At 38.0% G+C, this 27,058-nt stretch overlaps 1 protein-coding gene across 1 annotated transcript in view; it reads right to left on the bottom strand.

The window, feature by feature from the left end:
* LOC121287009 (death-inducer obliterator 1-like) overlaps positions 1-27,058 on the bottom strand; it is a 132,677-nt gene that overhangs the window by 45,073 nt on the left and 60,546 nt on the right. Inside the window, exons 7-10 of the mRNA XM_041204426.1 lie at positions 19,795-20,017; positions 5,097-5,577; positions 2,638-2,797; positions 2,304-2,420 (exon numbers count right to left, since the gene is read on the bottom strand). Coding sequence (XP_041060360.1) covers positions 2,304-2,420; positions 2,638-2,797; positions 5,097-5,577; positions 19,795-20,017 — 981 coding nt within the window. The remainder of the gene's footprint in view (positions 1-2,303; positions 2,421-2,637; positions 2,798-5,096; positions 5,578-19,794; positions 20,018-27,058) is intronic.

The following is a 27,058-nucleotide window of genomic DNA, read 5'->3' as shown; positions in this document are numbered from 1 at the left end:
AACTAAAGTGAAAATATGGTTTTGTATAACCACTGCCAATTTTAAAAAGAAATTCTAATCCTGATCCTACCATTCTACTGTGAATCCAGTCATATCAGATGTGGTCAGTTCACCATCTGTGCATAGCTGTGTCAAATTGAGCAGGTATCTGCTGTGTCTACACTAAAAACACATTACACAGCATATACTTAAGATTGCCCCCAGCCTCTGATAGCTCCCACTTTCACCCCATTAGCCCATCCCTAGAGCTGTTGCTGGGCCAAGAGCAAGGTTGTATTGTTACATTCAGGGTCCCTCTTCAGCTTTTACTTATGTTCTTTTCTTATACTGGTTTTGTGCAAAACCTCCATCACACCATTAATTTGCTTCATTATTTTGAAAACGTGGACCATGATCCTCTTTTCCAGTAGTTCTTCAAAACAAGAACAAATTTTTACACGTACATTTAAAAACCTCACATTTGTGCTAAAGTCACCTACAAAACCTTAATCCAGTTATCAAACTTTCCAATTCTAAATTCATATCCACATTCACAATGCTGACTGACTACGTAAACTAGATATGTTGTGATTACACTCTTCCACTAGTGGCAGAGTGCTGGCACCTCTGTTTTACTTAACCCAGCTCCTCAGCCTGTATACTAGTTACATATTTGCTTCCTAAAATGCTGTAAGTTTTGCATTATATAAAGAATATATAAAATTAAGCATCCCACACATGACTTTAAAATGGGGAATGAATTACATCTGTATTCGAATTATCCTAGCTTGAATAAGAGCTTCATCTGAGGACTGCAATTGGTTTTGTATTCGAATTATCCCAGCTTGAATAAGAGCTTCATCTGAGGACTGCAATTGGTTTTGACGCCACAAAAGCAAAACGAGAATTGATTACTGTAAAATAAATTTCTTCATGACCCAGTCATTTAACAACCTGGAGTTTTGCTTCATCTATTTTCATTGCTTAATTATGCAGTTGAAATATATATCATCACCTGTGCTTTAGAGTCTCAACATTTTATTAACCTTTTATAAACTCCAGCCCAGCTGTTAGGCATTTTTTTAAACAGTTTATCTCACACATTAAAAAGATTCTCCTTTATCCCTTTCACTTCTGGATTTTTTCTTTTTATCCTAGATTTGCTTTTTTAATTAGAACTATTTCAAAACTGTCTTTTCTAATCCCCCATCTTACTTTTATTAGGAAAAGAGAACAGTTAAAATGTTTCATCTTTTATTTAGGTTTAGTTTTGATATGGCATACAGTAGAATTGATAAATCTAAGAAAAATCCCCATTTTCATTACTCTCTGTGAAATATGTTTCCTGATTTTATTTCTAAATGGTCTAACTTAAAGGGGGTATTCCCTCGCCCCTCCTTTTTTTCTTGATTTTCCCACCTGAAGTTGTTCTTCTTTATCTACTTTATTGAATCTCTTATCATTTTAACCTGCCCTCAACCTTCTAAACATAAGGGAATACATCCCGGATTTATACTACCTGTCCTCATAACTTAACCCCTTATGCCCAGTATCATTCTGATGAATCGATGTTGGTCAATATTTCTTTGAGGTATGCTGCCCAGAACCGAATGCAGCACTGAAGACTTAAACAACTAATAGAAAAGTCTGAACAGAACATTTCCCACAAACATTGTAACAAATACAACAAAGCTCTTTACAATAATAAGAAACTTTTGCATCAGGATAGAATACAATGAATGACATGTACTACTGTACATTATGTTTGCTTTTTTGCATAATTGTATTTACAAACCTCCCTGATGGCGATCTGAACACATCTATGAAATGGAACACACATATAGCAAGCATTCCCTTGCACTATTGCTGCTCAATATTAAAAATGTGGTTGGTGGACAGTTAGTTTATAGATATCAGTAGTTATTACGCTTTAACAAATAGTCAGAGGACTACGGGGTAGCTCGGTACCAGAACAAACCCCACATTTTCAAATTTGCAGGGAGTGGATTGAAGTTTTCATGTGTCCAACGAAGCTCGGAATATATAATGCACAGATATACAAATAGTAATATAAGGCAGCATTGTAGGAGCCAACTTAACTTATCTGTTCCATTAGAATGGATGGATATAAGCACAGCTGCACTGATATCACCTAAATGAAATTAGACTGATAATAAATTCACAAATAGGGCAAGACAGACAACCACACTATTGTACTTACCTCAGCATGAATGATCTCCCTGTAACCATTCTGATATGTACAAAATTAAAAATATCCTCTGACAGGGAATTTGTTTGGATTTTAGCTCAGGTACGATACTCACAGATCTGCTCTCTCTCTCTTCCCAAACTGCCAGCTCCTTCGATTCTATTTCTTCAGGACTCATACGTACCAGGTGAAATGGAACAATCTCTTCTCGCACAACACGTCGGAATAGCCCCTACAAAACAAATTGGTTCCACTTCATCATATATAACTTGAAAGAAAAACAGATGAGTTAAGAAAAAAGCAATATGGCTAGGGCTGATAATGTGATATGTAACACACAGAGTCAGAGAACAATAGCAGTAGCATTGTCACTGAGCGTAGCACAAGGATAATGTCACATAATGGTTAAGATGTAGGGGTAGTCTTGAACTTCACAACATAAAAGGTACCTGGTTCCTGGGGTTCTTCAAATTAAACATAATACTCCGGTATCTGCTCTTGTACTTGCTGTGAGTATCTTGGAACAGGGTGAAAAGTTCCTTTTCAATGCTCACTGCTATTTTTCCTATTGTATCTTCAGTTACATCAAGATCATCACAGTCATTCACCCTGTCACAGAGAAGCACAGAAACATTTGGCCATTACTCTAGTAACACAAGTACATTCCGCTCTCCATCGCTAGGCAAGGATTATATATGGCACTTGATGTTTGGAAATGACTGCTAAGCCTTAACATATTGGACAGAATAAAAAACATGTTAAGCTCCATTAAGCTATGGGCAGCTTCTGAATAAAATGATTAAACGGCAACATTTTATGAACTCCATAGCACCTTCATTAGTCCATTAAATAAATAGCTGAATTTAGCTCATGCAGTTATCTGATCTATGCTGTTGTGTATTTATTAAAATGTCAAATTAAAAATCATCTTCCAATTGCTTCCCTTTAATCTTCAATCGGCTCATGCTGGAGGTGTGCCATGTTGGCACCCACAGCACTTCAGCATCTCATTTAACTGAGTATTTTTCTTGTATATTCCTCATGTGACTGAAACCAATGTTGTCATCCAGATGTTTACTCACATGCACTATCTTCTGAAGACATCACAACCATGGGGCTATTTTCACCTTAACTATCCCAAGGGACTGAAGTCAGTTATTACATTCCCAGCCTTCCTGGCTAAAGCTGGCTGGTAACACACCAAAGGTTTACAAAATTACAACTTAGAAATTGGCCATTTGGAAGGACGAGCTAAGATGGAACAATAAATTTCCTCATATGTAGTTATCTTATGATTTTAGTCACATGCATATTTGATTAGTATGCAGATATCACAGAACTTAGAAATGCAGCAAATAAATGAGGGTGATAGTAATAAACTTCAGAAGGACATAGGCTGGTGAAGTGGACAGAAGTATGGTAGATGAAATTTAACAGTGAAGTGATACATTTTGGTAGAAAGAATGAGAGGCAACATAAACAACATAGTACAATTTTAAAAGGGATGCAGGAACAGGGAGACCTGTGAGTGTGCATATGAAAGTCTTTGGAGGTGACAGGACAAGTTGAGGAGGGCTGTTAAAAAAAAGATACACATGATCCTTGGTTATATAAACATAGGAATAAGTGCACAAAAACAAAGATATACTAAACCATTATGGAACACCGGTTAGGCCGCAGCTGGAGTACTGCAGCCTATTCTGGACAGCACAATTTAGGAGGGATGTCAAGGCCTTGGAGAGGGCGCGAAGGAGATTTAACAGGAAGGGATGAAAGGCTTCAGTTACTTGACAGAAGCTGGGGTTCTTCTTAAAGCAGAAGTCAAAAGGAAGACTTGATGGAGGTGTTCAAAGGTATGAAGGATTTTGATCAGAGCAAATGAGGAAAAACTTTCGAATTTCAGAAGGGTAAACAGAGGACATAGATTTAAGATAATTGGCAAAAGAACCAGCGGCAACATGAAAAATATTATGCAGCGAGTTATGATGATCTGGAATATAATGCCTAAAAGGATGTTGGAAGCAGATTCAATAACTTTCAAAATGAAATTGGATATATACTTGAAGTGAAAACATTCACAGGGCTATGGAAAAAAGAACAGGATAGTGGGAGCAATTGGATAGTTCTTTCAAAGAGCCAACACAGACATGATGGACAGAATAGTTTCCTTCTGTGCTGTGATAATCTAAGGTACTGTGCTTTGGCATTGGAATGCTGAGATTGATCTGGAGGCCTAAATGTATCTAACTGAACCAGTCAGAAAAACACTGGGAAACAGGATCTTGCAAATAACTGACATCTGACAGGCTGACATGGATAACAAAACTCATCGACAAAACGCTAACAATGAATAAATGGGATTAGGTTCAATGTTAGACATATTATGTCTAGGTTTAATTGACAAACATGTAAATAAGCATTTTCTTGTCTTCTCGGGGACCTGAAGAAAAAATTAATCAAGTTTAAAAAGTGCTTTTATCTCTCAACAGATCACTGAAGTGTGTGTTAAATATCTATATTGTATATCTTGTAAATTAAATCCACAATTTCAGCCATTTGTTTTGACAGTAACAAATTGCCAAAAACTCTCATTGCTCAGTTAGAAGTTTCTTGCCTTTTCATTTTCCTCCAGTTTCTGTAAACCTTTTATGGAAAATGTTGAATTGTTTTAAATTTAATGATCCATGAATTATTCAGCTCACGTATTTTTTGTGAAAAGGGTGAACCTATGAGAATTGCAATTTCTTCCAAAATTAACTTCAGATATTGAAAGGCAAAGCAATTTGTAGATGCACACTGTCCCATTAAACATGATCACATTCACTCACATTCGACATGTTAAATTTGGTTCTTTCCAATCAGAACGAACCTCTGTACAAAACAAAATCCTGCATCAAACGTCCCTCACCTTTTACAAAGGATCTCCTTAAGTGACCGGCGGATATTGTGTCGGATCTGAGGGTTAGATAGCTGGCTGCTGTTTTTTGCAGCCGGGGCTAAAGGCTGAACTGGCTGTTTATCTGCAGGTGTTTTAGCTGGAGGCTGCTCGCATGAATATACAGAGTGTTTGGCTGCAGAAGCAGAATGTTTAGATGGTATTCGGTATTCTGACCCAGTGCTGCCTTGTTTGGATGAAATCTGCTGTTTAGTTGAAATTGGATGTTTTGATGAAGTTTGTTGTTTAGATGAAGTTTGTTGTTTGGATGAAGAAAGTTGCTGAGATGCAGGAATAGGCCGTTTAGGTACAACACGGTGTTCCACTGAACCAGCAGGTTGCTTAGCCACCGCCGCTGATGGCTTTGAGGAAGTAGATTGCAAAGTTGCAAGAGGCTGTTCATCTGGAGATTCAGAATCAGCTTGCTTGGTGTCAGTTCCCTCGCCCTTTGGAACTATTGAAGAAAAATATTTTCAGAGTGAGAATTGTGCTGTACCCGCTATTGAATTACTGACAATGTTATGGATGCGTAACTATCGGAAGTGTTGCTGTAAAAACATGCTTCAGTTTGACTAGAGAACAAAAGATCTGCGAACACACACATTAATGAATTAAATACTGAAGCTTGGAAACAAAAACCCAGGATGTGCTGATACAGTTAAGGAAGTCTCAATAATATAGCTTATGAATACAGGCATGCACTTTGTTTACAAATTTGATTTGCTTTGTCCAACATTGCAAAATAACTAGAATTTACATTCACTCAAAGTAGTTTGTATCATCAAGTTATCACAGGGTCTCAGCAGTTCACCCTGTATGTTACTGGTTAGTGCTGACACTGGCAGGCAAAATGGAGCCTCTCAATGTTGGCTTCTAATTTTTTAATCACCTATACCTATCAATCTGAGAAAAAGCTAAAAACTGTACACATTTCCAAGAGTGCTGGAAATAAATTCTGTGTCAGATTTACTAGAACTGCTAGGAGCTTATTGCTGTATACTAGTGTAACAGAGCACTCAATTTCCCAGCTAGAGTATTAGTACACTGTAATTTCTAAATGTTCACAATACATTTCAAATTGATCAGTACAAATCGTGCTATGATTATACTGGATAATTTATCTGTATAAGAGTGTGCAATAAAGTAATGCATATACTCTAACAAAAATCCCACACCATTATGAATTTAAGTTCTGCTTCATCAATTCACTAAAGTAATTTTTAAAATACGCAAAGTACCAGAGTTCAAAACTGCTTGAACTTAATACATGGAAGAATGCAAAAAAACTAATTACGCGGAAATTTGTACAGCAGTACCTAATGGTTTTAAGTTACAATCTGTTGAAATGCAACTGATTGCCCAGAGTTTAAAGAACTCAATTTCTACTTACACTGGAATGAGCAAAGCCAGTGTAGAAGCCTTTTGCTTGTATAGAAAGCGCACAATTTGTTTTAAAATCATGACCAGCTTGAATTTAACTAGAGTAAAAACTAAATACAAAGTTAAGGTTGGCAGCAAATATTTCACTTGATGCTCAGTTCACCCATCCCTCACTGTCTCCATCACTACCTTTAATGCATGCACTGTATTACGTATCAGCTAAATTCACATTGGCTGCCCAATGACCTATTTTACTATGTACAATTACTAAGCCCAGTGATTTGTTGCATTGTAACATGCAGTGACAAATTCTTATACTTTTTGTAACCTGTGTCAGTTGAATCCACTGCAGTGTTCTCACAAATCAGGAAGTTAAGCTCCAGGATCTTCAACACACAATCTAGGCTAACATTTCAGTTCAATACCATGGAAGTGCTACATTGTCAGAGGTGTTGTCTTTCAGCTGAGACACTGAATCGAGGCCCTGACTACGCTTTTTGACAGACACTATAGCAGTCTGAGAGCAGCAGAGGAGTTCACCTGGTGTCCAGGCTAACAGCTATTCTCCAATCACCTTCATAAGATTAATCTGTCATTGTGGCTTGTGAAGCCTGTGTGCAATTTGGCCCCTGTTTTAGGTTACATATAAGTTATGCCTACACTTCAAAGTAATTCCCATTCTGGAACACCCAGAGGGCATGAAAAGCAGGATACCAATACAAACTTCTTGCATGAAGACTGTGATGTTGCAAAGTTATGTTTTTTTTAAAAAGCAACTCCTACTTTAAAAACTGAACGCACTATGCAAGGTTGCAGAAAATTAAGCTACAGTACTGCAGGCAGCAAAGCACTGTGCTGCATCAATTATAGCTGAAGTGTATCCCACAACTATTATACAGTTGATAAGAGTATAGTACCACCCTGTGTTACAACTGATTCCAATATTTGAGTTTCTACCATCTGAAAAAGCATAATTTAATGTTTGTTTAAAAAAAAAACAACTTTCTAGCAAGAACACATTCTAGCAACATCACTTCTTTTATTCAACACAACTGTCGAGATTTTAGATTAAACATACTGTGACAAATAAGCAGGCTTTAATTATCTTTAATTTTTACATTTGTTCTCATTATTAGAAATACATCTAATAGAATGCAAAACATGCATCGAAAAAAATGCCCTGGGGAGCTTAATTGTAATTTAATCCAAGTTTTACTGAAAAATTCTTCAAACTAAAGCCTGGGCAATAGTAACACTATCTGAACCTCTGGACTACATCTCCAAAACCTCTTTTGCTTCTGTTCTACCTACATATGGTTCAATTTATTTACAAACACTAATCTACCACATTAAAGATATTGTAACTATACATAAAGCAATGTTTACATGGATGTTTTAAATGGATCTAGAGGCTTAGAGGCTTTATCAAAATGCTTTATGTAACAGAAAATACTGATATTGGTGGAACTTCAATTGTATATGCCTTACCTAGTGTACTTGAGCAATTTTCTCAGGGCAGGGACTGTAATACCAAAAATTTGCACAGGAGAAGTAGATAAGGAAGATTTGTTAAGGTGACATTTTTTCCATTAATTTCACTGCATAGTACTAATTTCACATTTTGTGTGTTTCAAATTGTCATGTGATTACAATCCCCAACTATAGGACCCATTAACGGTCATAAACTTATTCTCGAGCCCCATTCCAGGACTCAAACTCCAATCTAAACAGGTACGTTAGTATACCACTAAGGGGAAAACTCTTGTGGAAGAGGGCATCTTTCAGGTGAGATGTCATACCCAGGCCCCGTCTGCCCGTTCAAGCGGACACATGCATCATCTGTCAAGGAGCAGAAAACAGATTTCCTAGTATTGTCAATATCTACCCCTTAGCTAAAAGCAGATTAATTTATCATTCACTATTGCTCCTGGGACATTCCAAACATACAAACTTGTCCACTGTATGAACAGCAACTGTCCTACACATTTGTTTTTAATCTCTTTTAGAACGTCTCAGGCATTCTATAAATTTAAATGTTTGCTTTACCAAAAGATTGCTGCAGTAATGAAGGTGGGAATAAAATGTTGAACCATGACTCTGTTCCAACTGATCATGTGATGTTAAAAGATCCCATTGTATGTTTTGAGGTGGTGTAGAATTAATCCAGTGTCTCAATTCTCCTTCACCCATTATCAACAAAAAAAAATCAGATTTAGCTGATGATTGATCTCATTGCTATTCCTGGGATTTTGCTGTTGCAAAATTACACCTGGATGAACAGCCACTCCAAAACTAACTTGTGAAACACTTTGAGATGGTTTATCAAATACTTATGGTATTTTTAACTTTTTATGTATACTGGATATTCCGTGTAATTGTGTGGAGCGAATGAGCTAAACCTTCTATATTAAGGAAATACAAGTTAAGATGAATCCTTATACTCTGTTTCTCTCTCTCTCCAGGTGCAGCCAGACCTGAGTGTTTCCAACATTTTCTGTTATGAACCCTTATACCTATTTTGCAAGGTTTTCCCCAAACAGTAAGCCCTGGCTTCACTTCACTGACAAGAGTCAATAAGCTTAGCATCAACATGTTGGAATGTAAACTCCTTCCCCAATCAAAAAGGAAATACATATAACAGATTTGTAAGGGAAGAACTGGGAAAAAATTGAGTATTGGTAAACATCTAGATGCTTCCACACACAAAACAATTGTGGTGTAGCTTGCATGAAATTGGTTCCACTGCCAATTCAGTCAGAAATGTAATTCTGTTCTCTATATGTTAGGAATCACACAGGTCTTTGGTCTTAATAGTACTAACCTTTAAAATAAAGCAGCATAGTGACAAATGTAGCTACTCTTCTTTGCCCTATTTGTGGTCAAACCAAATATGGACATCTTTATTTTCGAACATTGTCAGGGCTTTTCTTGTGGTACCTGCCTTCACTTATACCCTTCTGTTCTTTAGTGTCACTATCCTACATATGCTGCTCATTACAACAATGTTCTTAAGTTGACCATCGCCAGGTATCTCACAAATGCACAGAAGCATCTTTCCTGCTTTTACAGTGTGAAGCAGCGTTCTTGGGAATGGTTTCCATGGAGAGACTTCTGCAATATTTCCAAGGATAATTTGTAATATGGCACATCTAACCAGAGATTAAAATGTAAAATTATTTCCCTCAATAATTCTAGCATTAGATTCAAAACCACCTGCAGATGAGCAATTGCATTAGAAATTTAGAAGAAACTGAATTAGTGTAAAGATATTGGAATATAAAACACATCCAAAATGCGATAGTATTTACATGTATAAGTTAGAAAATGTCCAAATAGCAGCTAACGAAGTGACTCACTGACATGACCAATTCCGTGGATATTAAATTTTCACAGTCCTCTGCTGCAGATTTAACATATGAACTGAAACGTTTGCCTCGTGTAATAACTATTTTAAAAGAAACTGTTGAAATGGAACATGAGCATTACATGGCAACTTTTGGCTCATGTGAAAGATTAAGCTTCCTCCTGTTTATACTTATGCTTCATGAGCGTTTTACCTTCATGACAGATAGTCTTTAACACATAACTAGTGTTATGGATTAGGATAGCACATCACATATTCTGACTGGACGCAAACCAGCTGATCAATTACAAAAATCTTCTTGAATCTAAATATCATATTGAACGCCTAGTTGTTCAGTGCATACGTTTCCCGTACTGCACAAATTTTGATATGGAAGAAAATTCAGTAGAAGTACTTCCATTTATATGTTGCCTTTCACAACTTCAGGATGTCACAAAGTATTTCACTTCTAATGAAGCATTTTTATGTATAATCACTATTGTAATGTAAGGAAACACAGCAGCCAACATGCTGTTTGTGAGACCCTGTTTTGTGCAACGAAATTTTGATCAGATCATGTTTTGCGGATGTTGGTTGAGAGGTTGATGGTCAGGATACCAGAATTTCCCTGCTCTTCTTCAAAACAGATTATGGGATTTTTTGCTTCCAATAGAGAAGGCTGAAGGGGCCCCTGTTTAACATCTCATTCAAAAGACAAAATCTTGAACTGCAGCACTCTCAGTGCTGCACTGAGGTTTTAGTATAGATTATGTGCTCAATTCTCTGCTGTGGGGTTTAAACCCAAAACCTCTGACTCAGAGGTGAAAGCGTACAGAACATATGGTGGAAAAGTGAGCTGAAAACAGAACAATGAGTAAGCAAAAGTTATCACAGATGACTGAAATTATGATAATGTCAGGTTAGATTGCCAATTACTTTTTGTAAAGTTTATGCCAAAAAGTTAATTATTGCTGATTTGCAATCAGTCAGGACACTGAGCACTGTAGAAACTCACCAAGGATCCTTCGACCGCACCTTCCAAACTAGCGACCTCTACCACCTAGGAGGACAAGGGTAGCAGTTGCATGGGAACACCACCATCTGCAAGTTCCCCTCTAAGTCACATATCATCTTGATTTGGAACTATATCGCTGTTCCTTCACTGTCGCTGGGTCAAAATCCTGGAAATCCCTTCTAACAACATTGTGGTGGTGTAGGTACGCCACATGGACTGCAGAGGCTCAAGGCAGCAGCTCACCACCACCTTCTGAAGGGCAATTCTGCATGGGCAATAAATGCTAGACTAGACAGCAATGCCCACATCCCATGAAAAAAAATTCAGGCAGAATATAACGCCTCTGAATTGGACAGTGGTGCAAGTTAGTACGGTCTTTCATTCTGGGACCTGGGTTTGAGTTCCATCCTAACTGATGGATTGAACTGAAACCCACTGCTGGCCTCAAAAGTCCAAATTAAAACACTTGGTCAATCTCAATCTAGCTCTCAGAACAGATCTATAATATTAAATGTTCGGTGGCTTAATTTTTGTAAAACCATCAATCCATTATGTACATTTGTACACAATTAAATAGCTGATAACTTGAGCACTTTTTAAAAAGTCACTGTTCTGGCAGTGCCACCCCATTCCGAAAGAGAAGTCATGAAGTTAGAATAAACCCATTTCCTATAAATAGAAGTACTGTCATGTTGAAAACAGAATCTCCATGTCTTTCACCATAGAAGCACAAGACATTCAGTAACTTGAGGTAAATGATGCACTATCCTCTCAAAGAGTTCCTTTAGCTGATACATTGAAATTTATAACAATTTCATTATACGATAACCTATGAGCACATACTCAGGATGGCTTCCCTCTCACCTGCTCATTTCCCTCAGGTTTTCCAGAGTCTGATGAGTTTGGAAAGCAAACTACTTCCCCAATACAAACAACAAATCAGGTTTCTTCCATTCATGTTGAGGCCATATTTACGTGTTTTCAGTTATTAAGAAAATTAAATTCAAAATAAATACACTGTTGGGCAAAGTCAGTTCTATGCATGTTCCATGTTAAAAGTAAGCCAAAGCTCAAACAGAAATTATTTCATCAAGCCTGCTTTAATTGCAATAAAGGCAGACTTTTCAGATTATGTGTTTTTAGTTACGGACACAACATGGGCACTAATGCTACTTTTTAAAAAACAAAAGCTCTCACAAAGATGCCACGTAAGCTTCACGGAGATCCAACGAAATGTTCTGCATGTTAAGGTGAAACAAGTGTGTTAGGTTTGTGCTTGCAGTCTTTAAAAACAGTGCATAATAAATAATTGTAGAATTATAAGTCATAGACAATGAATATATTTTGAATATCAAAGCCTTTCGTATATGTCTCAGCATTAAGGGCACAATAAAAATCATTAATGGATGCTGTAGGACCCATTTTGAAGACATAAGTTAGTTTTATCTGACGTTCTGCAACAGAACTAGCTGCCCAATGTGTTAATTAGTGTATGAGAGCACTGGCAATAGTATTGTAGGCCATGATTTCATCCCACAAACGATGCACTCCAACTTCCAATGTACTAGCTGAGGATGGGGTCAAGCACATGTAAAGAACCTCTACCAGAATCTTGGAAGTAAATCACCTGCTCATCTTCTGACCATGGCGCACTCCCACAATACTTCAAATTTAAAATTCACAGCCTTGTTATAATCCCTCCATGGTCTCACAGCCCTCAATCACTGTCACCACATCCGCCAACTCCGCCTCCGCACCCCCCACCACAAAGAACTTATCAATCCTCAAACACTGGCCTGTTGCAACTCATGATTAGTGACTATGTACTGTGGTAAGCCCTATGCTATAGAATTTCTTCCCTAAACCTCTCCAACTCTCTTTTGGGATCCCCCTTAAAATCCACCTCTCCAACCAAGGTTTTAGTTATCTGGTTATGCTTCAATATGGGACTTATTTCTGTTAAATGTACCATGAAAATATAAGCTGTTGAAACATGGACACCTTTAACTGCATGTGCTAATTCTCAATCTGCAGGGTAATCAATGCTTTGGGGATGAAGCACTATTCACTCAACTATTTCAATGCAATTGTGGGGAGGTGGTGGCATAGTGGTATGTCACTGGACTGGTGATCCAGAGACCCAGGCTCTGGGTTTCCAGGTTTGAATCCCACTACGGCAGATGATGGAATTTGAATTCACTAAAAATCTGGAATTAAATTTGACAATTGCTGGTTCACTAATGTCCTTTAGAGAAGGAACTCTGCTGTCCTTACCCGGTCTAGTTTACATGTGTGACTCCAGATCCACAATAATGTGATTGACTTTTAAATGCCCTCTGAACAAGGACAATTAGGGGACGGGCAATAAATGCTGGTCCAGCAATGCACACATCCCATAAACAAATAAAATTGTTGCAACTATAAAAGATATGTTGATCGTTTTCTGAAATATTTTCTGATTTAAATTTTATTGCATACTTTTCATGAATATACTCCCCAAATATTCAAAATTTTAATTCCACACCTTTTCCAAATTGATCATAGTAAACTTGCAGACAAATAGAGAGTTTGCAAATAGCTTAGAGGATTATAAGACTTCAGGCATATAATTAGTAGAATAGGGCAAACGGTGGCAGATACAATTCAATTTTCAGAACTGTGCATTTAAAAACAAGAATCAGGATGTCTGAACTGAGTTACTTGTTAGGTCAATTCAGAGAGCAATTAAGAGACAATTGTGTTGATGTAGGGCTGGAGTCAAAAATAAGCCAAACCAAGTTTAAATTTCTTAAATGACATCCATGCACCAGTTGTGTTGCTATGACAACCCTGCAGTCTCAGTGGCTGTTATCGATCCTAGATTTTTTAAATTTTATAAACTGAATTGAAGTTCTCAACCTGCCATGGAAAGATTTGAATGTTCTCAGGATTATTACTTCAGGCCTCTGGATTATTAGTCCAGTAAGATAACCACTCCACTATCACGCTTCTACTATCAGTACTGCATTTTGAGAAGCCAAACAAGGAATGGGAATATAAACACAATGGAATGGTGCACAAGACAGTGAGGAAGATCTTATGACACATTTGAGTGCAGGTAGATAAAGCATTAAAATGTTAGTTGCTTTTTGATTTATAGATAGGGCACAATGTATTAGAGGTTATCATAAACTTTGCTCAATCAATGGTCAGGCAAAAGAGGAGTACGATGTTCAGTTTTTGGTTGCTCCATTACAGAAAGTACGTTAAAATCAGAGATCATTCCGCATAGACTCACCAGAAAGATACAAGGGCCGAGAAGCATCAGAATAGACTTGATATATGAGAACTATATAAAGTGATACCGTTATAGTTTAGAGGAGATTTAATCTAGTTTCCTTTAACGTGATGGAATTTGATAGGGTTATTAGGGAAAGACTAGTTTAAACTAGAAGAAAAATCAGTGATGAGAGGTGATCTGCTGTCACTAAGAAAGTGAAGTGAGAGATTGAGAGAAAAAACTGTATGCAGAGTTGATGGAATGTACAATGATTTACCACAAGGAGTGGTTGAGGCAGATATAGTTGGGAACAGTAGATAAATATTTGAATCAACAATAACTTGCATTTACACAGCACCTTTGATAAAGTAAAACATTCAAAGGCACTTCACAAGATCATTATCAACAAAATTTGACAAAGTCACATAAGGAAATCTCAGGGCAAATAAACAAAAGCTTGATCAACAAGGTCGATAATAAGAAACATCTTAATGGGGAAAATAGAAAGGTGGAAGGGTTTAGGGAAGGAATTCCATACCTTAAGGCTTAACAACTGTAGGCACGGTTGCCAATGATTAGAGATTATAATTGAGGCCAGAATTGGGGGAGCACAGATATTAAAGGAAAATATAGGACTGTAAAGACTGAGTGGTGCAGTGAGATTAGAATCAGTTTGATCTAGCAAAGAGCTGACACAGGCACATTGGACTGAATGATCCTCTAAGGTGTAAACATTTCGGATTCTAATTTATGCCTATATTCTACTCCTGCATAATAGGAAGCCAACTGCAAATTACTTTCTTAGTGGACTGCAAAACTGTACACTTGGCTAATATTTTCCACTAACATTCACCAATGATTAAGAGAACGTCTTCTAAAAATTCAAACTCTGGTGTTTTTTTCCTGAACACACTGAAGTTTCAGAGGGAGAAGTAGGCAGAATCCATAGTGCATGTTCCAAAAGTTAGCCAGACCATGAAATCAGGATTTTTAAGAGCAGCTAGCTCAAGCTCAGCATTAGCAAAAGCCTGGAACAATCATCGCTGTATTCTCTCATCTTAAATGTTTGCCAGGGTGGAGGGTAGCCACAATACAATAAGTTAAAGGAATGTAATAAGTGGTTATGGTGAAGAGTCTTTTCATGTTAGAACTGAGTAGAAAATTGCGTCCAAAATACAATTGCTCCAGTTTGATTACACTTACGTACTCCCTTAGAAACAAGGTTTTAGTCTCAAATAAATGGGTTCAAAATCTTCAGGTCTGTGTGGTCCATTAAATTTTATTCAATTCCCAAATATATGTACCAGAAAGGTTCAAAAGGAACGAAAGCAAGGTAGAAAAGTAGTTGCAACTTTTAATAGTTAACTGTCAACATAACACATTTAATCAAATCCAAAACTGTCCAAGATCATTTTGACTTAATGTAAATGGTTGGAAAGACAAATGTATTTGAAAGTGATTCTCATTCGCCAAGTGCTCTCAAGTGGAAGTGGAGTTGAGAAATCCTGCAACATTGCATTGTTCTTCCTTTGGGAGAATGCAACTGCTTTTCCTTCCAGTAGCACATCTGTAAACTTGTGCATTTTTGACCAGCTTGTGCTCTAGTTAACTTACAAATACCTATTCATAAATCAAAACACTATTGAATTACGTAATAGAATTTTGTAATGCAGGTATATTCCAACGAATTATACTAGTATACTGCAATGAGAATTTGCTATAGCAATCTCTCAAATTCTCCAGCCCTCTTTAAAAAAAAAAGCCGAAATTAGATTTCTCCACAATGGATATGTTTCTGGAAACAGCTCAATATTCCATCCGAAAATTAACTTTTCTTGGCTACTTTTCAACCACTGACAGTAGCACGTACTTTAAAATGCTGATATCGATTTTGTGCTTTTTGCTGCTCTGTTATAGCCTCCTGGAGCTTTCAATTCATAATTTACAGGAAAACATTCTTTTGTTTAAAAACTAACAGTTATCCCGCCCCCACCATCACTCAATCTCTACTTATGTGTAACAGCAAATTCAGCAGATCAAATGATGGTAATACAAGAGGTGAATGTACAATTTTTTGAAATTCAAAATTAAAATGTGTGAATATTTCTCAGTTCCATCCCCAACCGTGGCAAATTGCTTACCCCACATGCTCCTGTCGTTGTCTTCAAGTGCTGGACCATCTAGGACATTCACTTCTCAATAGATGACAATGTTGCTCTTCAATTGGCTGACAGGGTGTGCAGATCTGTGACAGCTTGTCTCACTCTCCTGCAGCTGCTCCCACATCCCCCCCCGCCACCCCCAAAGCCTTCACTAATGCATGGTGCGGTACATAAAACTGGTAAGGCTCACAAGAAGCCCACTGAAATACCGGGCTTCATTGCAGTAATCAAGCACTTGAGATACTGATTTCATGTCATTTCCTCATTGCATCAGATAAAAGATCCTTAACCCAGTTTTAATATTTATGTTAGAAAACATGCTCATCAGTCTCCAATATATCTGAGTGTTGGTCAAGTTGCAGAATAGCAATAACCATTGGCAGTGTTAAAAAAATCAACATAAGTAGTGATTAAGAAAATCTTGAAATTAAAATTCTGAAGTTATTAGCCACCAGTGTTTCATCTAAAGCTGGTCGGCTGCACAGAAACCCACAAGTTCCAATGCCAGTTGCACAAAAGCCAACTCCTTTAAACTACCACGTGCGGGTGACCGCATTAAAAAAAAAAGGGTTGTACATTTAAACAAATTACCCATGCACTCCAGAACAAAAAAATTAGGGGGGGGGGAACTTTTGCACTAACCTTATTTTTGAATTGTCAAATGGCAATCAGGAATTGAGTAAAAGCATTCACTAATGGTTAAGATAAAGTCTTCTAAAACTTCTAATTCTGGTGTTTGAGAGAGAAGTAGGCAGAATTCACAGGGCATATTCCAAATGTTAACAAGATGGTGGGGTGGGGGGAGAAATCAGATTTTTAAAAGCAGCTAGCTCAAGTTCAGCATTGGCAAAAGCCTGGAACGATCATCTCTCCATTCTCTCACCCTTAAGTGCTTGCCAGTGTGCAGGGTGGCCACAAAAACAAGAAATTAAGGGACTGTGAAAAGTGGTTAAGGTGAAGAATCTGCTCAGTTGTCCCTTACACTTAAGTACTCTCACCACTGAGCATTTCAAAGTATTTATAAAGAGTGCATAAAAATTGTACATAAGTGATTTAGATAAAAACAAACTGCGGATGCTGGAAATCCAAAACAAAAACAGAATTACCTGGAAAAACGCAGCAGGTCTGGCAGCGTTGGTGAAGAAGAATGATTTAGTGGCTGGTATGAGCAATGCAACAACCACTTACTTTCCTTCTATAGGTTTAAAGTTAATACACAAGTGTTCATCTTCCTGTGCCAGATATCCAAAGTTTTCATAACATTAGTGAATATACAGTGTATAAATGTAATTATATTTCCAACTTTTAATTCCCCTTAACCAGTTAGTTTAACTGAAACAAGAATACCACCTTACCTGTACCTAACGAATGAAGGACAAGAAGCTTTAAGCAATAGAAATGAATTTTATAATGAAAATCAGCCTTGAATTTCAGATGAAACGCCATGAATAGGCCATGCCAACTCTTCTGCAGCTTTGTGGAGATCAGTATGAACAGACGACAAGCAAGAACAGTATTGCTGGTTCCTTATGTGGTGAATAACCTCCATTTAGAGGCACTACTGTACATCATTACTGAAGTTTCTTCAATACCTACAAACAATTAACAACAGGCACAATACCCAAAATTCGGTTGTCCAAAAACCGAACATTTTTGAAGTGAAACGCTGGTCTAGTTACAGGGTGTGTTTTAGAGTCTGTTACCACTTTCAGGGTGTGTATTAATATCAGGATCTGTTTAATTTCAGGGACATTATATTCCAGGCTCTTTATTAATTTCAGGCACTATACGGGTCAGATGTCCAAAATCTGATATCCGGCATGGTCTCGGTCCAGAGAGCGCCGAGTTTTGGACATCGTACCTGCAGTGCAGCAGAGACAGGAAGATAAAAATTCCTTCTAAACTTGTGCAGGTTTAAGTCTATAACCCTCCTGAAGCCACATTAAATCATCCTGTTGACTCTCAAGTGCTAAATCCAAAGCACTGTGTTACTAAGCAGTATCAAACTACATCTAGAGATACACATAAAGATTAAACATACACACATGTATTAAAAATCTGTGCACACTTCAACTTTATCCCATTATAAAAGTCTATGCCTGAAGTTATAAAGAAAATGCATCTGTGGCCTCATCATTCTGTAATTATACACAACCACCACCTCCCCAACAACCCCCCAAGTTCCACAGATACCTTGCAGCACCACTACCAGTGGGCATGAGAGGCTGAAGTTGTAATTGCAGTTTGAATGTTTCCACATCCAATTTTCCCCAGTTACCATGCCATGAAAAATTGTTCCACCAGTTCAGCAAAGGCCAGAACATTCCACATCAGGACAGCATGGTGAATCAGTGTCTTGGCTAGCTGGGATACTCTTCAACAGCCAGATTTAATTATTTCCAGTAGCCAGAACAAGACTGCTTTTTAGTGGATTTACAGAGTTCTTCAGTTGAATATTTTACTGACCTGTTGGTTGGCAGCTTCATCTTATAGTTCTTAAACCACTGTTGCTATAAGTGTGCTTCCTCCCATCATTTTGTAAAGCTGTGCAAATGAGCTGCTCTATTCAGCTTCTGTTCATTCTCAACATTCACATTATTATTGTAGTGCAATTAACACATTACCACAAAAGAAAAGCTACTGAAAGACCCAATCATTCACCAAAGTTTTTAAAACTTAAGAAATGCATTACTATGCACGAGAACTCTCATTACAAACCTGTCTGGTCCAAAAGGAAATTAATGAAGGTTCTGAGACCTCAGTGGATAAGCACGCGATGATGCAGTCAGATAGTGTGCCAGTTGACTAAAACAACACCACTAGAATAAAAGCTTCCATGTGAATCTATACGTACAAAGCTCTATTCAGATCTCTCAGAGAAGACACTAACCATGTTGCTTTCTCTACAAGCAAGGGAAAAAAAATCAGAGGATGCAAACCACACTGTTTTCGCACAACTCCTGCTGTCAGCATATGGGTGGCACTTTGACAAGGATTTGTAAGCAGATTTCCTACTTAGTCTTTTGGTTAGGTAATAGTGTATTCTGCTGACTGAAGAGGAGAAACGCTTGAGCTGGGCAGAAAAGAGTGGATTAAATATAAAATGAAGACATGAGCCCATAATAAGAACTAAAAAATGCATACAGGTCACTCAAATTTAGCAATTCTTCAAGGACAAAGAAATAACAATGTCTTACTAGACTGAAATAATAACAGAAAATGCTAGAAATACTCCACAGGTCAGGCAGCATTTATGGAGACAGAAACATAATGAATGTTTCAGGTCTGTAACTTTTCATCAGAGCTGATCAGTTCTTACAAAAATGTCACAGACTTGAAATGTTAACTGTTTCTCTTGCCATAGATGTTGCTTGATTTGAATATTCCCAGCATTTTCTGTTATTATTTCAGATTTCCAACACTCATGGTATTTTGCTTTAATTCTAGCTAGGCAGTTTGATCTTTGTAAGGGAAAATAAACTGAATGTTGAAAATTACTGGATGATACATACACGGTTTGTAAAAAACTGAAGTGGATATCAGAGTCTTTTCTGGTTTTACAGCGTTGTAATTATGATCAATCGTCCAAGTCCCTGCAACATCGGTCGATACAGTTTCCTTTTGTGATGGCATGGGGCTTTTATGGACCAATACTACCAATTTTCTGGTTGGAATTTCTTTCGCATTTAATTCTTCAGTTTTGTGAGGACCTGCTGCTGGCGGTTTCGAATTCGCCTGTAACAACAATATTTTAACACAAGAACATAATAATAGCAAGATCACAAACTCTAGCAATTATTAATTTAACATGACTTTTATGTAATAATTTCAAATAATTATTCAACCTGTGCAAAAGATGAAAATATAATCAAGAAAACGAACGTGGAGATATCAAACTTGAACAGACTTCCTATACCCCCACCAAGTATAATCCTTAACTCGCTCCCATGATTACCTCAAATATTACAGCCTCCAATGCTTATAGTGGGTGAGTCGATGTTAATGTGATTTGCCCGATTTAGGCAGTGGACATTACAAGTATCGGGAAGACAGGAAGCAGCTGTGCAACTAACAATAACTATTCCAGGTCTCAGGTCTATGTTGACAACTTCCCAATTCCTGACTACAGTAATGCAGCTTAGTGGCATTAAAAATCTATTTCAAGGTAGCTATAGCATGAACCTGGCAATACCGAATACAACAGGAAGAGGACTGAAATGGCAGAGCAATAAAGAAAAACACCATGACAAAGTTTTCCAATATGCTTCAATATGATTTAAGTATCACTTCTGCGATTGACTCCAATGGAAATGACAAGTGTTAAGCATCATTTTCTCAATATAGGCAGCTGTCCCTGGACAGTCTAAGTGGTGCAGACAGTCAAAGTTTTACTGTGTACAGCAAAAAATAATCTCAAAGATCACTTGCTGCAGACGGCTAAATGCTCACGTTCAATGGACATCCCAGCTCATCCCTGAAGACAATCTCTGGGTCCTCAAACCTCGCCCTCTTGTAAACATTCTTGCCTCTTCCTTTTAATTGTTAAATACTATGATTATTACATTTCTTTTCTTTTTCATTCCTCCAAGTGTTTTGACATTATGGGCACTTTAAGCAGGAGCATGTGGCGCAAACTCTGGAAATATCCCAGAAATACAAGTGAGGCACCAAGATTGTGGATATAGTGCATAGCTGGACCATTTCTTTCACTTCTGTGCCTAGGAAATAGGCTCAATTTAATTAAGCTTTAAAAGATCTATCCAATGTTTAATCACGTTTGCTAAACAGGTTCAAAGTAATATTGGTGCCATCCAGGCTCAATATTGCCAACCCATTTAACACAGGTTCCCACATAGAGCAGGTAAAAGCTCAAGCCTATGGTGTTGATGCATTTCTTCTCATCTTGCAACTGATAGAACCACAGATGATGTTTTGCTTGAAATTTAATTTGATTTGTTTCATTGGTTTCCTTTTTTCCCTTTCTCTATTCTTGATTTGTTTGCATTGTACATGGAGCTCTTCTATGGTTTTAACATTACTTTGTCTTTTACCATTTCATTGAAAGTCTTTTATTTCATCAAATAGCCTTTTAAGCAGTTTGAAAGTCAATTAATCCATGAACTCTGATTGATTCTTTCCACCTCCCACTTTTTAACAAACCGCATGGAAAAGCCCATCATAGGGGCTACACTTGAAATGTAACTTATCAGCTCTCTCTACAGATGCTGACAGACCTGGTATGTACTCCCAGCATTTCTAGTTTAATTTATCAACTTAATCTAGTTCTTTTCCTGGTGGAGCCCTACACTAGTAGTTTCCATGGACAACATAAATACACTTGAGCATTCAACATTTGCATACCCCAAAATAGATGATTGTCGAATTGACACCTGTGTAGTTTTAACATCTCTCCCTGTCTAAAGAAAATGTATATTCACAAGTGCACCAGCAGGATGTATTAATGCAGATTTATTTTCAAAAAGTATAATATCAACAGTTGTTGCTGTAGCCCAGTAAAATTTGAACCCAAGCAAAATAAGTTATGCCTGTTAAATTATAAATCAAACTTAGGAGCACTTACACATTTAATTGTTGGTAGCCATTAAATTTTTAGAATTATCTAAATAATCCGAATTGACTGTCTTCTCAGCAGAATCTGTCATTTTGATAAAGCAGTACTATGTAAATATTATGATAAAGGTGGATTTTCACTATGTGGCTTGCTAATTAATACAATGTTATTTTAAAAGCAAAGGTCAGCACTTGCATCCATGTGTACATCTAATGTAGAAAGCAGCATGAAATAAAGCAATAAAGCATTTATATAGAAACGGGTTTCAGCTGGAGTTGACAGGTCAGTTATATGTGCAAAGGAAATTTTAAAACAAACCTTGGTGTTAATTATTCATTCGTTCCTCTTTGTACCCAGATGTCTGACCTTCAATATTTAAGTGAAAGTAAGACTCTGGAGGAGTTTTTAAGCGCACATGAAAGTAAACAAATCACGTCTAGTACTATTAAGATTTACGAAGTACTTAAGATTAGGTGCTGTGAGGAATATTATTCCCTTACTCAGGGGTGAATTTGTAAGGACTGTCACAAGAAAAGTAAATTGAAGAAGTATAAAAGGAAGGGTTATGGAAATTGTATTCCACTACACAGTGTGAAACACTAATAGAATTTACATTTTACATAATAGAATTACAAATACGTAAATAAGCTCTGTTACATTAAAAACAAATTTTAGAACTTAAAAACTAATGAAACATATTAGCAAGTTCTTCTCATCCACTTACAAAGGTGCATTATTTGAGTGTTGAATATGTTTTTTATCTTATTTGAATCTTAGTACTTATATTATTTAAATTCTAAAAACAAAATTGATTCGTAGCATAAAACTGAAGTGATCTTTCTCTGGTGTACATTATTTAGATAATTCTAAAAATTTAATGGCTACCAACAATTAAATGCGTAAGTGCTCTTAAGCTTGATTTATAATTTAACAGACATAACTTAATTTGCTTGGGCTCAGATTTTACTGGGTTCCAGCAACAGCTGTTAATATTATATTTTTTGAAAGTAAAACTGCATTAATACATCCTGCTGGTGCATTTGTGAAAATACATTTTCTTTAGACAGGGAGGGATGTTAAACCTACACAGGTTCAGTCCCAGCTGGAGCAGTGCGTCCAATTCTGGGTATCACACTCAAGGAAGGATATGAAGGTTTTGGATTGGGTCCAGAAGATTTACTAAAATTGCTCCGAGGATGCGGGATTAGAGTTATGTGGTTAAGAATGGAGTAGTTGGGGTTTATCTTCATAGAGCGGAAGGCGGCGAAGGAGAAATTTAATAAGGTGAGTTGAAAATCATAAAAGGTTTAGACAGAGTAAGTAAAGTGAAACAGTTTCCGATGGTCATAAAGTCAATATCCAGAGGGTAGAGATATAAGGATAACTGGAAAAAGAACTAGAGACAATATGAGGAAAGACATTTTCTACAGAATGAACAGGCCAAAAGGCTTCCTTCTTGCTGCATTATTCTACAATTTTATGAATCTATATGTGCACTGGAGAGCTGCAGAGAAGGTGTTCAGTGAAGAGGGGAGGTGGAATTTTTTCATTTCTACCTTTCCTCAGTAAGAAAAGCTGTGGGTCTTGCTAAGTGGGGCCTGGTGAGTATTTCTTCTGTCCTTAATATTCCCTAAACTAGAGGAAATAAAAGTAAAGAGTAATTTAAGGGCAAGTCATGGCAAGGCAGCTCAGCCAAATGGAATGCTCCTCCTGTGTGATGCGGGAAGTCAGGGCCACTTCCAGTGTCCAGGGCAACCACCTATGCAGGAAGTATCTCCATCTATAGCTACTCCAAATCAGTGTTTCGGAGCTGCAGCTGCAGTCACTGTGGATCATCTGCAAGGCTGAGATCTTTGTGGATAGCACATAAAGTGAGATGGTTACACCACAGGTAAAAAGTGCACAGGTAGAAAGGGAATGGGTGACTGCCAGACAAAGTAAAAGCACTGGATAGGTAGTGCAGGAATCCCCTAGGTCCATCTCCCTCTCCAACAAATTTTCCATTTCGGATACTGCTGGGGGAGATGGTTTCTTAGAGGAATGCAGCAAGAGCCAAGTCTGTGGCACCACGAGTGGCTCAGCTGCACGGGGCAGGAATGGCAAGAAAAAAAGTGCAAGAACAATAACGATAGGGGATTCTATTGTAAGGGGAACAGACAGACATTTCTGCAGCTGCAGACATGACACCAGGATGGTATGTTGCCTCCCTGGGGCCAGGGTCAAGAATGTCACTGAGCGGCTGCAGGACATTCTGAACGGGGAAGGTGGACAGCCAGAGGTCGTAGTTCATATTGGTACCAATGACATAAGCAAAAAGAGGAATGACGTCCTGAAAGCAGAATATAGGGAACAAGGAAATAAATTAATAAGGACCTCAAAGGTAGCAATCTCAGGATTACTCCCAGTGCTACGTGCTAGTGAGATCAGGAATAGGAGAATAGACCAGATGAATGCGTGGCTAGAGAGATGGTGCAAGAGGGAGGGATTTAAATTCATTGGGACTGATTCTGGGAAGAAATAACACCTTTACAAGCTGGGCAGGTTGTACATCAGCAGGACTGGGACCAAAATCCTCGGACACCAAGGTTCCTCAGACAGCACCTTCCAAACCCACGACCGCAACCATCTAGAAGGACAAGGGCAGCAGATAGAGGGAACACCACCACCTGGAAGTTTCCCTCCAAGCCACTCACCAACCTGACTTGGAAATATATCGCTGTTCCTTCACTATCCTGGGTCAAAATCCTGGAACTTCCTCCCTAACCGCACTGTAGGTGTACCTACACCACATGGACTGCAGTGGCTCATGAAGGCAGCTCACCACCACCTTCTCAGGGCCAATTAGGGATGAGCAATAAATGCTGACCTAGCCAGCAAAGCCCACATCCCTTGAATAAATAAAAAAAAATTCACGAGTATGTGGGGGGAGGGTTTAAACTAGAGTGCCAGGGGTATGGAAACCTGAGTGAGGGGACACACAAGAGAAGGAAACAAATATATGAATGAAAGACAAAAAAGTGGAAGGCAAAGGAAACAAGGGCTAACAGCAAATTGGGCCATAAAAAATGTGTAAAAGTGCTAAAAAGACAAGTCTAAGGGCACTGTATCTGAAAATATAGAGAATTTGCAATAAAGTAGCCAAACTAACAATGCAAATAGATGCGTACAATATGATTACGACTGCAGAGACATGGCTGTAGGGTAACCAAGGCAGGGAACTGAATATCCAAGGATACTCTATATTTAAAAAGGGCAAGCAAAAAGGAAAAGGATGTGGGGTGACATTATTAGTTAAGGATGAGAGGATATTGGCTCAGAAAATCTAGGGTCAGAATTTTACAACCCTAACCCAGTGGGGGCGGGGGTCATAAAATGCAACGAGCCATTCTAAACTCTATTGACTTGGGCAGGAATATAAAATCCCGCTTCCATAAAATTCCACCCTAGGTGTAGAATTAGTCTGGGTGGAGCTGAGAAGCAACAAGCGGCAGGAAACATTAATGGGAGTTGTCTACAGGCCTCCAAACAGTAGTGATAAGGTAGAGGACGACATTGAAAAGGCAATTAGTGATTCATGTAATAGGGGTGCTACAGTAATTGTGGGTAACTTTAATCTACATATGGACTAGGCAAACCAAATTAACAACAATAACTGTGGCAGATGAATTCCTGGAGTGTGTTCGAGATGGTTTTTCAGACCAGTACGTCGAAGAGCCAACTAGGGAACAGGCTATCCTAGATTTAATATTGTGCAATGAGAAGGGGTTAATTAACAATCTTGTTGTGCGGGGTCCCTTAGGGAACAGGGACCATAACATGAAAGCATTCTTCATTAGGAGGGAAAGTGAAGTGGTCCAATCAGAAACTAGAGTCCTAAATCTAAACAAAGGAAACTACGATGGTACAAAATGTAAGTTGGCCAAGATAGATTGGGGAACTTAATTAGAAGGCATGACAGTAGATAGACAATGGCTAATATTTAAGGATAAAATGTACAAATTTGAACAGTTATACTGTCCTTTCTGGTGCAAAATCACAACAGGAAAAGCGACTCAACCACAGCTAACAAAAGAAATTAAGGATAGTATTAGATCCAAAGAGAAGTCATATAAAGTTGCTAGGAAAAGTAGCAAGCCTGAAGATTGGGAGCAGTTTAGAATTCAGCAAAGGAGGGCCAAGAAATTGATTAAAAGGGGAAAAATAGAATGAGAGTAAACTTGCAAGGAACATAAAAGCAGACTGTAAAGACCAGTGTGTAAAAAGAAAAAAATTAGTGAAGACAAATGTAGGTCCCTTACAATCCAAAACATGAGAATTTATAATAGAGTAAAAGGAAATGGCAACTACTTTAGTTCTGTCTTCACAAAAGTCGACACAAATAACTTCCCAGAAATGCTAGGGAACCAAGGATCTAGTGAGAAGGAGGAATTGAAGGTAAATTAGTATTACTAAAAAAAATAGTGCTGGAGAAATTAATGGGACTGAAAGCCGATAAATCCTTAGGGCCTGATAATCTACATCACAGGGTACTAAAGGAGCTGGCCATGGAAATAGTAGATGCGTTGGTCGTCATCTTCCAAAATTCTGTAGATCCTGGAACAGCCCCGGCAGATTGGAGGGTGGCAAATGTAACCCCACTATTTAAAAAAAAAATTCACGAAGACAAACGTAGGTTCCTTACAGTCCGAAACGGGTGAATTTATAATAAGGAAATGGCAGAGCAATTAAATGACTACTTAAGTTCCGTCTAGGTGGTGGTAGCATAGTGGTATTGTCACTGCACTAGCATCCCAGAGGCCCAGGGTAATGGTCTGGGGGTCTGGGTTTGAATCCCACCACGGCAGATGGTGAAATTTGAATTCAACAAAAATGTGGAATTAAATGTCTGATGATGACCATGGAACTATTGCCGATTGTTGTAAAAACCCATCTGGTTCACTAATGTCCTTTAGGGAAGGAAATCTGCTGTCCTTACCCGGTCTGGTCTACATGTGGTCAATGTGGCTGAGTCTTAAAAACAGGCAATGAGGGATGGAAAATAAATGCTGGCCTAGCCAGTGACGCCCACACCCATGAATGAATAATATAAAAAAGGGAGGGAGAAAACAGGGAATTACAGGCCGGTCTGTCTAACATCAGTAATAGGGAAAATGCTAGAGTCTATTATAAAGGATGTGACAACAGGGCACTTAGCAAATATCAAT

This window comes from Carcharodon carcharias, chromosome 14, assembly GCF_017639515.1.
Source record: "Carcharodon carcharias isolate sCarCar2 chromosome 14, sCarCar2.pri, whole genome shotgun sequence".
In the NCBI taxonomy this organism is placed as follows: domain Eukaryota; kingdom Metazoa; phylum Chordata; class Chondrichthyes; order Lamniformes; family Lamnidae; genus Carcharodon; species Carcharodon carcharias.
Note: the sequence above shows the minus strand (reverse complement) of the source record. Positions and strands in the feature narration are given on the sequence as shown.